We start from the raw sequence: 13,856 nt of genomic DNA on the forward strand, positions 1-13,856 counted from the left end.
AAAACTCTGTGCCATAGAAGGTAGTGGATTCTAAACTAGATATGGATTCAAAAGCAATTGCACAAATTAATGGAAGAAAAATCCCCTGAAAGCTATTCTACAGAAACAGTACCAGTGGCTGAGAAAATATATTAACTTATTGGAAGGTGGGAGATGATTCTACATGCTTCCATATTCTTAAACCCTTCCTTAAACATCTGCCAGTGTCCAATTTTGGAGACAGAATGCTTTTGATGTAACACATTAGTTATGTTCTTACAACTGCTTTTTGATTTTTTTGTTGTTGTTTTTTTTTTTCCCAGTCAATTTTTTTCTTCTGTATTTTCAGTCTTCAATATTTTCTTCTGTATTTTCCAAAGATTAGTTGCACTCTGTGCAATTACAGATTATTTTTTCTTATTTTGTAATGGAAACCAAGTAGACGTAACCCATCTCGATCCATTTAAACATCTTTTGTTTCAGGGCATAAATGAGTTTCTCTGAAGTTGCACAAACCAGGTATTCTAACAATGCCTGATATATCGCAGTTTGTGAGCACTAAGAACAGACTTTTTTCTAAAGCAACATATGTGAACACTTTTGGAGGCTGTTTGCATATAAGATGGGCCAATGACCTGATCCATAACTCAAGAGTATTATTGTTTGATAATGAAAAGAATTACAAGCAAAACAATTGGTTGATAAAACAGTTTGTGCTTCAGAGCTAAAAATATTTTTAACAAGCTTTTGATCAGTTGGAAAATCATAGGTGGATACTACCATCAATATTATTCAGGTAGCAGTACTTTCTTTCTCAAGCCATAACCTTTTAGATGAAGCTTAGCTATTGATCTATAAAGTCACCACCTTTTTTCTTGCCATTCCCATTGGCTGAGATGTAGCAGAGCGAAATTCCCAAGTAAATTCAGATTACTGCATGCTTCAGAAGGGTTATCACTGACTGAGAAGAAAGAGTGAACTATCTTTTCATGCTCTGGCTGCATTACATGTTAAAATACAGGTTCACGCTTACCCAAATTCATCCCAGAGTGCACAGTCTAAGATATCTATTTTTATGGTATTGAATTAAGACTTTCTGGTCAATCTGGAAGCATCCTAAGGCTTTCACCAATATTTTAATTCCTGGATTATTTTCTTTTGCCTGAACTTTCCCTGCTGCTTCCCTTTCGTTTGCTATTAATGTTTCATCTCTTCTGGGAGGGTGATTCAGAGTTAATCAGCTCAGCTATTTGAGACATTCAAAAACACTGCTCTAAGGACAGGCCAGCAGGCATTTGTGGAACCCTTCTGTGGTTAAATCCTTCTCTTTCCTTAGGGGCTTCTCTGTCTCTGCAGCCCTTTAACTGTTACACAATTACCACCAAACCATTGGGCCAGCTGCAGACATCAGTACCATCAACATAACTGCAGAAAATGTAATTTGGGTTATCTAACAAGCAGCTTGTTTACGTAAACACACCAGGTAAAGCATAAAAAAAAAATCTACAGCTTGGAACACTAATTAGTATTAGGTAGATAGAAAGAAAACCTTCCTATACTTGGACAGGATCATCTATATCATGTTTAGCATCATTGTCTTTTACTACTTTCACACAGAAATATATGTGGGTTTTTTTCCAGTTTGAACACATATTTAAATACGCAGCTTCCAGTTAGCTGAAATATTGAATGAATTTTATTTTATTATTGCCATTTGGAGGGTGCAAGCTGTGTTCTGTATCCAGACACTGGAGTCCAGAATGTACCTGACTTTACTTGCTTCATATATATAGAGTGAAGTGAGAGTTTACCATACTAATTCCATATTGAGTGTCTGGTTTATCCTATAAGTAGAAGAAATTCTGGCCACTCATTCTCTCCTTACCTTTCTGGTTTCCTCTGTCTCAGCATTACTAGATTTAGCAGCTCACAATTGTTTCATTAGACAGTCTTTTAAAATAGAGTTTCCACAGACCAAATTTGCTATGCTCATGTTACTGGACCCATTAGTGCGTCTCCTGGACAGAACCGTACCATTTTCTATACACATTCCTTTTTATTAATTAAACTCCTTTAACTGTGAGCTTGAGGTAGGTCATTCTTTTCTTGAAATACACTAACATATCGTTTTTCAGATTATCTCATGCTTATCACATAACCTATGTAGTGGTAATATTTCTTTCTCGGAAGTTCCGGCATGCACATGCATGTGACCCAGGTTGAGAAACTGCTGACAAACAGGTACCAACATGGGGCTGATATTTTAATTTCTTCCCCCGTGGGTAGGAAAACACACTCATTATTCAGTCACCTATAAAATAGATGTTTCACTGAGACATATTTAAAGGTAATTACCCAACGCTAATTTTGCAAGCTGTTTTTCCTGGCATTTGTTAGTTATCAGCCACTATCAGTTAATCCACCAACTCAGCTATCAAAATCTCTCAGTCTCATTCCCAAAATCCAATTTTTATACCGTACTTTCTCCACTCTGGGGTGAATGCCTACTTCCTCATAATGCATTTCCTCTCTGAAAGGATTTAAACTGCTCATTTCAATCACCTAGCATTTTATTCTTTGGTATGTCCAGTCAAAAAACTATCAAACGTAAGGCATTCTCGCACATTACATTGTGCCCCTGAAACATTTACTAACTCTGCCTGTAGTGATAAGTTTACCAAGTCTTTTAAAAGCACACTAAACAGAATGCAGCAAAACTAAAACTGCCTCTGGCTCAACTTCTTAAGTTTAATGTCAATCCATTTTCCAAAAAGCGCCTCTACAAGAGTAACAGTTCACAGCCCCTCTCTGCCTTTTTTACCTTTTGACTCCTGTAGTCCCTAGCTGTCGGGCACTTATTTCTGGCTGGGCCTCCAGTCGATTTCTTGCCATGCCGGGCACCATCTGTATGGGGATGGTTCACCTCTCTACAGGGCTTTCCAGGGTGGACAGTTCTGGTCCTCATCTGGTCTGGGCAACAGTCCCCAGTGGATTGCTAAGGACTTTGACCACACTCGGGGCGCATTTGCCCCTTGTTCAGGGGGTGCCTGACGGTTCAGTCTCTGACAGGACCTAAGGCACAGAGACAGGCAGGGAGGCCGCTCTCCTCCACGACTGGGTAGTGGAAATGAGTACTCCTCTGAGCCCCCTTCTTAGCGCTCCTGCTTTTTTTTCTTTTTTTGCCGCGGAGGGCGTGAGGCGGCTGAAGAGCGGTGACTGAAGAGCGGTGGCTTAGGAGCGGTGACTTAGGAGCGGTAACTGAAGAGCGAAGAGCGGTAACTTAGGAGCGGTAACTGATAAGGGCTTACTGAGGCGCCCTGAGGCGAGCGGCGTCGAGAGGGGCGGGGCTCGCGCGCCGCGCGCGTTGCCAAGAGCGCGGGGCGCGCGGCACCTCCTTCTGTGCCTGCTGGCCCCTAGCTCCGCCCGCGCGGCCTTGGCGCACTACAGCTCCCGGCAGCCTCCTCGCCACGGCGTGACTCGGCTGGGGCGACGGCGGCGCCGGCTGGGATGGAGTGAGGGGGCGAGCGGCGGAGAGAGTGCAGCCCACCGAGCTCTGGTCCCCTGCCCCCTTTCTCTCTCTCTCTCTCTCTCTCTCTCTCTCTCTGGCCAGGGCCTATGCGGCCCCCCAGAGACCATGGGATCCAGGATCAAGTGAGTGCCCCCGGAGCTCTCCAGCCCCGCTTGCAGGCCCTCAGGAAAGCGGGAGGGCTCTGGAGAGCGAGAAGGGGACTTCCCCGCCCTCCCTCCAGCTCCGTGTGCGGCCGCGCGGGCGAGAACCCGGCCGAGCCTACAGGCCTCGGGGTAGGGCGAGAAAGACTGGGATGAAGAATGGGGAAGAGTGCTTCCCACCCCCTCAGGCTAGCTCACGGGCCGGGGAGGGGGGGGCGACAGGGCGGCGGGCCCCGTGCCGTCAAACCCCAACTCAGCGGCAGGACCCCGGGGCGGGGGGCTTTGCTGTCCCCTCTGTCCTGAGGAGAGGAATGTTGTTTCCTGCCCTCAGACCCAGCCATGCTCTGTAGTCTTCTTTCTCCCTGTGTGCAGTTCTCTGTGTGGTAGGCACAGGGCCAGGCTGTGAGGGCAGTTTAAATTTTATCGGTGCAGGCCTGAAGGAGTGCTGGGGCTCCTGGAGTGGGAAAGTCCTCATTGCCAGCACTGGTGACGTCTGCTTTGGGGTGTGGTGGGGTTGAGAGTTCAAAGCTTCCTTGCATGGGTTGGAGTGTGCTAGAGGAAAGATAGTCTAATTCTGATATCTTAAAAGTGCATTAGCAATGGAATTTAGGGGAAGCAGAGGAGTGATGCAGGTGATCAGTGTGTTACATCTAGAACTCCATGCCCTCAATGTTTTTTAAATTTTCACAAAAGTGGGGACTGGTTTATTGATAAGCCCTGTTGGTATGTTTGGTATTGTCACATTAAAGATTTCAGTTCATTTCTATGCTGTTCCAGGCAAATTCTGTTCCTCTGAGACAGGTAGATGTGTAATAAAGCTATCACCAAGCAGAGAGTGCTGACATCTCTCTGCGGAAAAGGGGTGATAACGTGGAGAGATCCTGTTAGATTGTCTTTTATTCAGCAGTTTCAGTAGGTGCTGTTGAGCAATTACTTTTCCTTCTTGAACACACTGTTCTTCAAAATTACATAGGGCTTTAACTTCTCACCTGTTTAATTTGAATATGAGGCTGGAGGAAACACAGTTTGTAGTCCTTGATGACACATCTTCCTGTTCCTAAACCCATAGGCTGGACAGATATAAGTGTGTGTCTATCCAGGCAAGTGTTTTAGGAAAATGTAGGCAGATGATGAGTGCATGTAATGATAGTACTGAGGTGATTGGTTGGTGCCAGAAAGCAACATTCCTTCTTTGGGAGATGCTGTGAGTGGGGGTATTTTTGCACTCCTTTGGTATATGGGTTCTCAACTGTTGCTACAAAAAAGTCAAAGTGTGAGAAAGTAGTTACATTTATCTTACCTTCACATACTGGTAGAATTTAAAATCGTTACTATTTTGACAGCGGAGGAGGATGTAGCTGTAACTTGTACTTTCAGATCTTGCAGTGGCCGTTCTTGCTTGGGTCAGTATTGTGATCTGAAATGAAGGGAAGGGGGCCTGGGGGCCCTGGAGGGCAGAAGGATGATCATGAGCCAGCAATGTGTCTTTGTGCATCCTGGGGTGGATTAGAAGAGATGTGGTTAATAGGTTGAGAGAGGTTCTCCTCCCCTTCTACTCTGCCCTAGTGAGGCCACATCTGGAATATTGTGTCCAGTTCTGGCCCTCTCAGTTCAAGAAGGATATCAGGGAACTGCTTGAAAGAGTGCTGAAGGGAGTGGAACATCTCCCATGTGAGGAAAGGCTGAGGGAGCTGCATTTCTTTAGCTTAGAAAAGGGGATCAAAGGGTGACCTCATTTATGTTTATAAAGATGAGAAGGGCAGTGTTGGGAGGACAGAGCCAGGCTCTTCTCAGTGATGTCCAATGACAGGACAATGGGCAATGGGTGTAAGACAGAGCAGAGGAGTTTCCACGTGAACATATGGAAAAACTTCTTCAGTATGAGGGTGACAGAGTACCTGAACAAGCTGCTCAGAAAGGTTGTGAAGTCTCTTCTGAAGACTTTCAAAACCTGCCTGGATGCATTCCTATGTGACCTACTCTAGGTGATCCTTCTCTGGCAGGGGGATTGGACTAGATAATCTTTCGAGGTCCCTTCCCACTCCTAACATTCTGTGATTCTGTGATCTCTTATGATAACCTTATTTTTTAAAGGCTGTCAAAAGGCTGGCACTCACTTAAAATGTATCTGCTTTTGTGGACGTACTGAATCCACAAGCTGTGTTTATTGTCTTTGGCTTTGCATACACTTTGCAGAACATGAATGTAGTCACTCAGATGACACACTTCAGCTGGAAGCCTCAGTTGAGTAGCAGTTAGGAAGTATTTACTACAGGTGGTGGACTTTGGGACTTTCTGTGCAAAGTCTTTCAGTGCGAAGTCTTTCAAGATTGCAGACAGCCTGTGTCTTTCTCTGTCACCAGGAAAACACAGGTGATAACTCCACGTGAGCATTACTTTTCATTACTCTTGAACCTTGTGAGAAAGCATTTTGTCCATTGTGTGGTTAAGTGACTTTGCCTGTGAGCAACAATCAAGTTTAACTTTTTTCCACATTGGACAGAACACTACACCCAAGTAGACTAAGTGCATATTTTAAAATAATCTTGAAATATATAAAGAATGAGGGAGCTAATCTAAGTAAGAAGTTTTTCTGGTCTGTTCTTCTGAGCTGGAGTTTGAAGTTGATAAGTAGCTCCCTTATTGGGGTAGATGGGGTGTGAATGGGAACACTATTTTATAATTTAGTATAGAGAGGTGTGCCTCCTTTAGTGGTGGTGTCACTATGAGTTGGAGCCCTAGCAAAAATCCAGTAGTCAGATTTATTGCTTCTTGCCATAGATTGATGATGATGAGGGACGTTAAACTCCTTGGCACGTGATCAGTTGCACACACTATGATACACTGCATGAAACCTGGACATATGTATCAGTTGTATTTTTTGATGGAGGTACAGTAATGAGTCATTTCAGTGAAAGACTGATTAGAGAAAATTATCAGTAGCTGTATCAGACTGAAGTGAAAGAAATCAAGAAGTTGCCAGCAATCCTGTAAGCTTTTGATTTGTGTATAGCTGCAGGCAAAACCAAAAAAAAAGTTAATTGGGTATCGGGTTACACTATTGGGTTAAGCTTTTTGTTGGAGCTTGTCGTACAGCATGTACAAGGCACTCTGTGACAGCGAGGCAATGGGACATAGGACTCTATTTCCGTTCATAGTATAGAATAATAGTTAATAGTAGCCAGTTAACCTGACTGCTATCACTTCTGGGTATTCTGGAGTACTCCAGACTTTACAAAAGAGAAAGTTTTTTTTTTTTTTTTAAATATATAATGTATTGATAACACAAAATCTGTTCAACAAAATTCCATTGCACTGTGAAAAACTTGGCATATTCCTTTCCAGAGGTGGTTGTAGTTTAGCAGTGGCAGAAGAGATCCCTCATATTAATCTGGGAGTACTTTCAGATATTTAACGTAAAGTTTGCTATATACTGAAATGTAATATTATCTGCCTGGAGAATACCAGGCAGAAAAACTTAAATATATGCAAATTAATCAAGTTTTGAAGTGCAAGTTCTGGTTTATGCTAATAATTTTTTCCTGCAACAGTCGAGCAACTAAGTCTGGTTACAAGGCAAGCAATTATTAGCAGCATCAGATTCCTCTCCTATGCCTTGTTTTTTAAGTGGGAATGATACTTTGTCATAAGTGCGATTACTTTTTCCTATATTTAGAAAATAATGCTCCTGTCAGAATTGAAATAGGCTTTAGATATGTAAGGTATGTAGTTCTGTACTACATGCAGCTTGGGAGAAAGACTTTATTTAATTTTATTGTGCACAAATCTTTTGCATTTTGGTGAAAACTAATAATCTTGATTGTAAAAAGTAGATAAATATGTTATTTGAAGTATTATATTACTTCAATGTAAAATTGAATTTTTTACAGATTGCTTTGATTACCAAAGCTACTTCTACATCAGAGAGATTTGAGTAATTCATACAACTAGCATTTATCACAGAAGCAGTCTGTTCTCATAGTGCTCCTTACTAAATTTCTGTTTGCAAAGAAGAATTGCTATATTTTTGTACGTGCATGTCCTATGTATTCTTTGATTGTGTGTGCTCACTTGATAAGTGACCATTGGTTTTTAAGTGGTTATTGTGAGGAAAGAAAACTTTGGTTTGTGTTTAGGATTCTAATGCTGTGGATGACTTCAGTGAGCTGAGATTTCAGTACAATGCACAGGTGGCATTAGATGTCTGCAGGGTAGTTTAATCATAAAAATGGCCTGCAAAGTATACATGTTATGATGCATGTTTGTGCTATATTTGCAACCTGTGTGAAGTTTTTATAGTGAGTTGTTTCCTTAATTCCTTAATTAATGGAGAAGTTATTAAATATTCAGAATTCAACAATGACTTCATTCTCATACTGAGGTGTTAGCTTGTTGAATGCAGCCTTTAATACAGAGTTTCTGGCTTGGCAAAGCTACTTTAATTTCACTGTTCATAGAAATAAGTGGATGTTTGTCATGGAATACAAAATGTGATGTCTTTTTGTCTGAAAATTTTGGTGTATAGTATGTGCTTTTGTCAGCTGTGTTATACAGTGTTTTCACTAAAGAACTTGAACACAGACGCTAACATAATATTAAAAAGGTGTTTGTTATTTTATCCATTACCTGTAAAAATATTATAAAACTTATAAACTTTTAATTAAGGAAACAAGGTGCTAAAAATAGACATAAGCAAGGAGAGTAAGGTAAGGCTGCACAGCAATATATATTTGTGGTATTAACATGGATATCATTTTGTCCTCATTCTGTACCATGATTGTAGAAGTGAAGCTAAGAATATCAATATTTGAAGCAGACTATGTGCAACAGCTTTAAGTAGCACAGAGAGAATTATGCACGTTTGTTTCATACTGCAAACTAACAGTTGATTTGTTGGTTTTAGTTTTCTCATACATTGTGAATGTTTTTTTCTGAAAAATGGCTACATAAAATGAATCAGTTGGGAACTGGTAGCAAATTAAATTAACATTAATTGAATTGTGAACCATATTGTTGCTCCTGTGAGGTGCTCTGTGGAACTGTAGAGCTACTGAAGCCAACGGTAGCTTTTCTGTTGATTTAAATAGGTGTGGGCTTTGGCTTAGAGCCACTTGAGTTACACTAAGTAGGCCTGTGGCATGGTTAGAAATGTTTTGTTTGATTCCTTTTGGTGTTAAACTAGGATTAAAAATAATAGAAATTCTCTGAAGAGTAGGCTGAACTCCTTGACATGTTTATATGTTTGATTTGAGGTGCTGGGTGAGATGAGCTTCAGTTTTTAAAATCATTATTCAGGTGGGAATTCATGTGTGTGTGTGTATATATATAGTTTTTATAATTATTTTTATCCTTAACTGTAAGGCAGCTAACAAAGTTCACAAGTTAATTATACCTCAACAATTTTTTTAACTTTAAATAGTTTACATTAACACACAGGAGATAATATTACTATCAAGCAGACAGGATTTTAAAGCAGTAATTATGCAGTTTGGATTCTCGGTTTTAACCAGAAAAATCTAAGAATGAAGTGTCACATGCTCAGACTTATGAAATCCTTATTTTGGTAACTAAACAATTACAGTCTAATGTGTGATTTTCTTAAATCTCAAATTTTGGAGTAGCTGAAATTGTTAGATTGAAGAATCTAACTATTTGATATCATGGCATGCTTCTTATGAAATGCAGTTCCAGGGTTTCACTTAGGAAGTTACATTACTAGGTACTGAAAATCTACACTTTTTCTCCCCTCCTCCCCCCCAAGGCTTACTAACTTTTTATTTCTAGAGTATTTATAGCTCTGAAGCTGCATAAGTCTCTTTCTTCCAACATTTACTTTTTATAGTTGATTATGGTATAATTTTGACCTTCCACATGTATCTCCCTTTTTTGCGCATCTGGCAGCTTTCTGGCTTTGTCTCAGAAGTCTTGTGAAGTGAAACATTTATTAAAGAGAGGAAATGTATGCATAAAATAACTTTACATCCTTGTGACTGCAGCTTCTGCTTTTTTTCCTTTTTATTGAGTAAATGGGTTTCGTGAAGTGGAACTCAAGGGTCACAGTAAAGAAAATATGAATCTAGGTGGTTTGTCCCATGTTCGACAATGTTACTCTGTTTTCAGTTTGGTGAAGATAAAAGAGTATTCAGGTTTTGGTTTTTTTTTTTTTTTTCCCCTGGGAAAAAACCTCCGGTATTTAGCACACAGGTGATTTACTTTCTCATTTGAACATAAAAGTGAAATAAAAAGACTTGCTATTGCAAGTTGCACATGGAATCAAAACTGGAATTATGACCAAGAACTGAAATGACTGTTGTTTTGCTGAGTAGCATTCTGGAAAGTGATATGAAAGGCATGGGTTTACTTTTCCATCAAAATTCTGAACGATAGGCCTGTGATATTTTGATACCTGGAAAAGCAGAGTAGACGCAACAATTGAAGTGACTTAAAGGTTCTTTCTTTTTCTCTGTGGAAGTTTGTTAAACACCTTATTCATCTGAGCTTCAGTTGTATCTTGTTACCTACCAGTAAGGCAGAAAGATCTGATGTGAAATCATCACAGATTGTGAAACAAACCTAGTTTATCAGGTTGGACAGTGTTCTTAGGACCCTTTTTGACTGAGTAATTGAAAGCAACCTTGAAAAAAAATTCTCAGTGTGCTGAATACTGCTTTTTTTTCTTTCAGACAAAATCCAGAAACTACCTTTGAAGTGTATGCTGAGGTAGCCTATTCAGGAATCAGTTGTGTTGGGAAAGGTACTGTTTTGCTCTATAATTCTGCCTATTTATTGGTTAATCTGTTCTTAAGAGCCATATATTGTGAGATAATGCAGTGTATTTAATATTAAGCTCTTCTAGCTTTTAAGAATGCCTTAATCATTGCTTCTGTGGAACCTTTTACAGTTGGGACTAATAATAAGAAACTCTGGCCTTCATCTCTGAGCAATTTCTGTGACTGTTTTGCCTTTTTTGTCTTCTAAAATAGAAATTCTTGCTTTATGAGTTTGAAGAGGTAAATACATTTTCAGATTTGTATTTACTGCTTGTATAAAGAATGGGTAGTTTTCAACCAAAAAGTACTCTAAAAATTATCATGTGGAATTTATTTTTACTTCCTCTTTTGTACTTGTCCAAAGAAGTATTTTCATCTGTTCCCAGAATTCTTCCTTTGAGCATGTGATTTTTTTATCTAGAAATAAGAAAGGAATGCAACTTATGGTTTAGTTCAGTGGTTTTACCAAACATTGTTATTGAACCATAATTATGAAAATATTTTTCTATAATGTTATTTTGGACAAATATTCCTATGTTTATGCTAGAGAAGTCCCATAAATACTGAAACCAACATATGAGTATATTTCTGAATTTTGCAGTTTTTCAAATAATCAGGAGAAGCAAAGGCTGAAATTCGTAATCCCAGAATGTATTTCAAGATGTTTTATGAACTCAGTCTCTAGAGTGTTATGAAAAGGATTGATAGCAAAATTAAATAATTATGATTAGTCAACCTATACTGAAGTAATATTTCTTCTATCTTTTATGAAATAATCATGTGTATGTTTTCAATATGCTATAATGAATCAATAGAAAGGGTTTTTATATCTTATTGACTGGAAAGCCTTATACCTCCTGGATATGGGGTTTTCGTTTTGTTTTGTGGGCTTTTTTTGTGGGTGTTTTGTTTTGTTGTTTGTTTTTGTTTTTTTTTTTTTTTTTGGTTGTTGTTACAATCAGCAAAAGTCAAATAGCTGCAACTCTTTCCATTGCTGCCAAAGCCTCCTTAGGAGTTGTAACTGGAATACAGTTTTGGCTTGTCCTACTGCTATATGCCATCATGACTATTTGATGTAACTGCAGGAGCCCTTTTAATAACTAGTCTTTGTTTCTGCACATCTGACCTGGATTCTACTGCCAGAAAATCTGAACAAATTTGACCATAAACATTACATTGTACAGTACTAGTGTCTGGGTATAATCTTCTCTTTGAAGTTTGTTTGCATCCCCGAAGGGATTAATTCCCTGCTGTGGGAAGGTGGGTTAAAAAGCACGGAAACTACTTTACAGGTTTTTAATTGGAGAATTTAGTATGCATTTTGTTCTATAAACCAACTGATTCTGTGGGAGTTTCACTAGTGTTTTTAGATTTGTTGTATGCACTTGTAGGTGCAAAATCCTCAGAAATAGTTTTTAGTGAGTAAAAATTGTTCTAATAATAGTTTTGCAATTAATATATTCCAAAATTATTCTTCCTGAAGTATCTTTTTAAAGTTTTTTTTTCCCAATAATTTTTTATATTTAAGAGGTAGCTTTCATTCTCAGAAGTTGTAGATATGTGTATCCTTAAATATTCTGTCCTTCTGCTCTAAATGAGGGATGTTGTTTGGTTCTTTGTGGTTTCAACCATATTTAACAGCTATCCTGTATCCCAGGCAGATCACCAGTCTAGAAATATAGACCTAGAGACCTCTGCATAGTCTCTCCTACTCCTTGACTGGCTGTTCTATGCCAGAAGATTGGGAATATTTTCTGCAGTCATGTAATGTGTTGCAAGACATGCAGCAGTTATTGTTAAAAACCTGTGTTTAAAAGGTGTATAAGGAGCAAATTATCAAGCATTTAAAAAACCCTATTTATTTCCGTGTAATGGATTGCAAAATTAACCAAGACAAATGTTTTTGAAGTTGTCTAGTATAATAGCACTCTTGATCACTTACAATGCTCTTGGTTCTTATATTGGTCTTCTGAAATGGTCTTGAGGTGAAGGAATTGTTCAAAAGCTATAACAATCCTAGTGTGGGAGGTTGTGTGGCTTGTGTCATGGTAAAACATGTCTGTTTTGTTTTATTCAAAAGTTTGTGTAGCTGTTGTGGTTTAAAAACAGCTGGCAGCTGAGCTCTGTCCAACCACGTGCTCCCTTTCTCCCACAGTGGGATGAGGAAGAATGGGAAGAGTGAAAGTAAAAAAGCAGCAAAGGATGTTCTCATATGACTGTTAACTTTTAATTTTAGTTGATATTTTTAATGTATTTCCTAGTTCACTTGCATTTGCTGAAAGGGGAGATACTGACTTGTGTTATTTCTTACTGACAGTCAATTATACATTCAAGTAGTTTTCTTGCTCATGTAATTGCTAGCAATTGCAATTAATGAATTAAATGTTGATTTCATTAGTAACTTTTGAAATTAATGAAAGCAGCATCATCCATTGACTTTCACACAGAATTCTAGAATTGTTTAGTTTGGAAAAGATCAGGTGTAAACCCAACACTGCCAAGTCTACCGCTAAATTACAGTCACTCAACACCATGTCTACACATCTTTTAAATCCCTTCAGGCTGCCCACTTCCTTGGGCAGCCTCCTCTAATGCTTGATGTAAAAGGCTTCCTCTTCGTAATCAGGACAGCTGACTTCAGAAGGAAGAAATCTGTTCTGGGCTCTAGAAATAAAACAATAAACTGGAATAAGTTCAATGGGGGACCACTGGGTTGATGGTGAGTGAGCTAGAGTACTTGTACTGCGGGGAGAGGCGTTCTTCAGTTGGTGAAGACTTCAGGGAACTTGAATAGTTTTCCATACCTATGAGGAGCTCATCAAGATGAGATGTCCATGCTCTTCTGTGATGCATGGCAGGAGGATAAACCGAACCAAGAGATGTTCTAACTGAATATGGGAATATATTCACCATGAGGATGATCAAGTACTGGACCGGGTCACTCAGAGAGGTGCAATCTCTGTCCTTGGAGGTTTTAAAGACCCAGCTGGCTGACAGCCTGAACACCCTGGTTTGACCTCACACTTGTCCTTTCTTTGGCCAGGAGATTGGACTGGACAATGCCTGAAGTCCCTGCCACCCTGAACTATTCTATGATTCTATGATTTGATTTTTAGAAGTGTAAGCTTCAGGAACGTCTTAAAACACCAAGCTGTGTGATCCAGCTGGCATGCTGGAGGGAAAGGATACCATCCAGAAGGACTTGAACAGGCTTAAGAGGTGGGCACAAGCCAACCTCATGAAGTTCAAGAAGACCAAGTGTAAGGTCCTACACCTGGATCAGGGCGATCGTAAGCGTGAGCATAGGCTGGGCGAGGAGTGGCTCAAGAGCAGTCTTGAGAAGGACTTGGGGGTGTCAGTTGATGAAAAAATCATCATGAGCTGGCAATGGTTGCTGGCAGTCCGGAAGGCAGCTGTGTGCTGGTCTGCTTCAAAAGA

The 13,856-nt window shown here is 39.6% G+C and overlaps 1 protein-coding gene across 5 annotated transcripts in view; it reads left to right on the forward strand.

Moving 5' to 3' along the window:
- Nucleotides 1-3,613: 3,613 nt before the first annotated feature.
- The window catches only part of DENND1A (DENN domain containing 1A), a 194,891-nt gene continuing 184,648 nt past the window's right edge, over nt 3,614-13,856 (forward strand). For all 5 annotated transcript variants that reach the window (XM_054393284.1, XM_054393286.1, XM_054393287.1 and 2 more), the window contains exons 1-2: nt 3,614-3,630; nt 10,332-10,402. In XM_054393284.1, the coding sequence (XP_054249259.1) occupies nt 3,614-3,630; nt 10,332-10,402 (88 nt within the window). The remainder of the gene's footprint in view (nt 3,631-10,331; nt 10,403-13,856) is intronic.

This window comes from Indicator indicator, chromosome 28 (genome assembly GCF_027791375.1).
Source record: "Indicator indicator isolate 239-I01 chromosome 28, UM_Iind_1.1, whole genome shotgun sequence".
Classification (NCBI taxonomy): Eukaryota; Metazoa; Chordata; class Aves; order Piciformes; family Indicatoridae; genus Indicator; species Indicator indicator.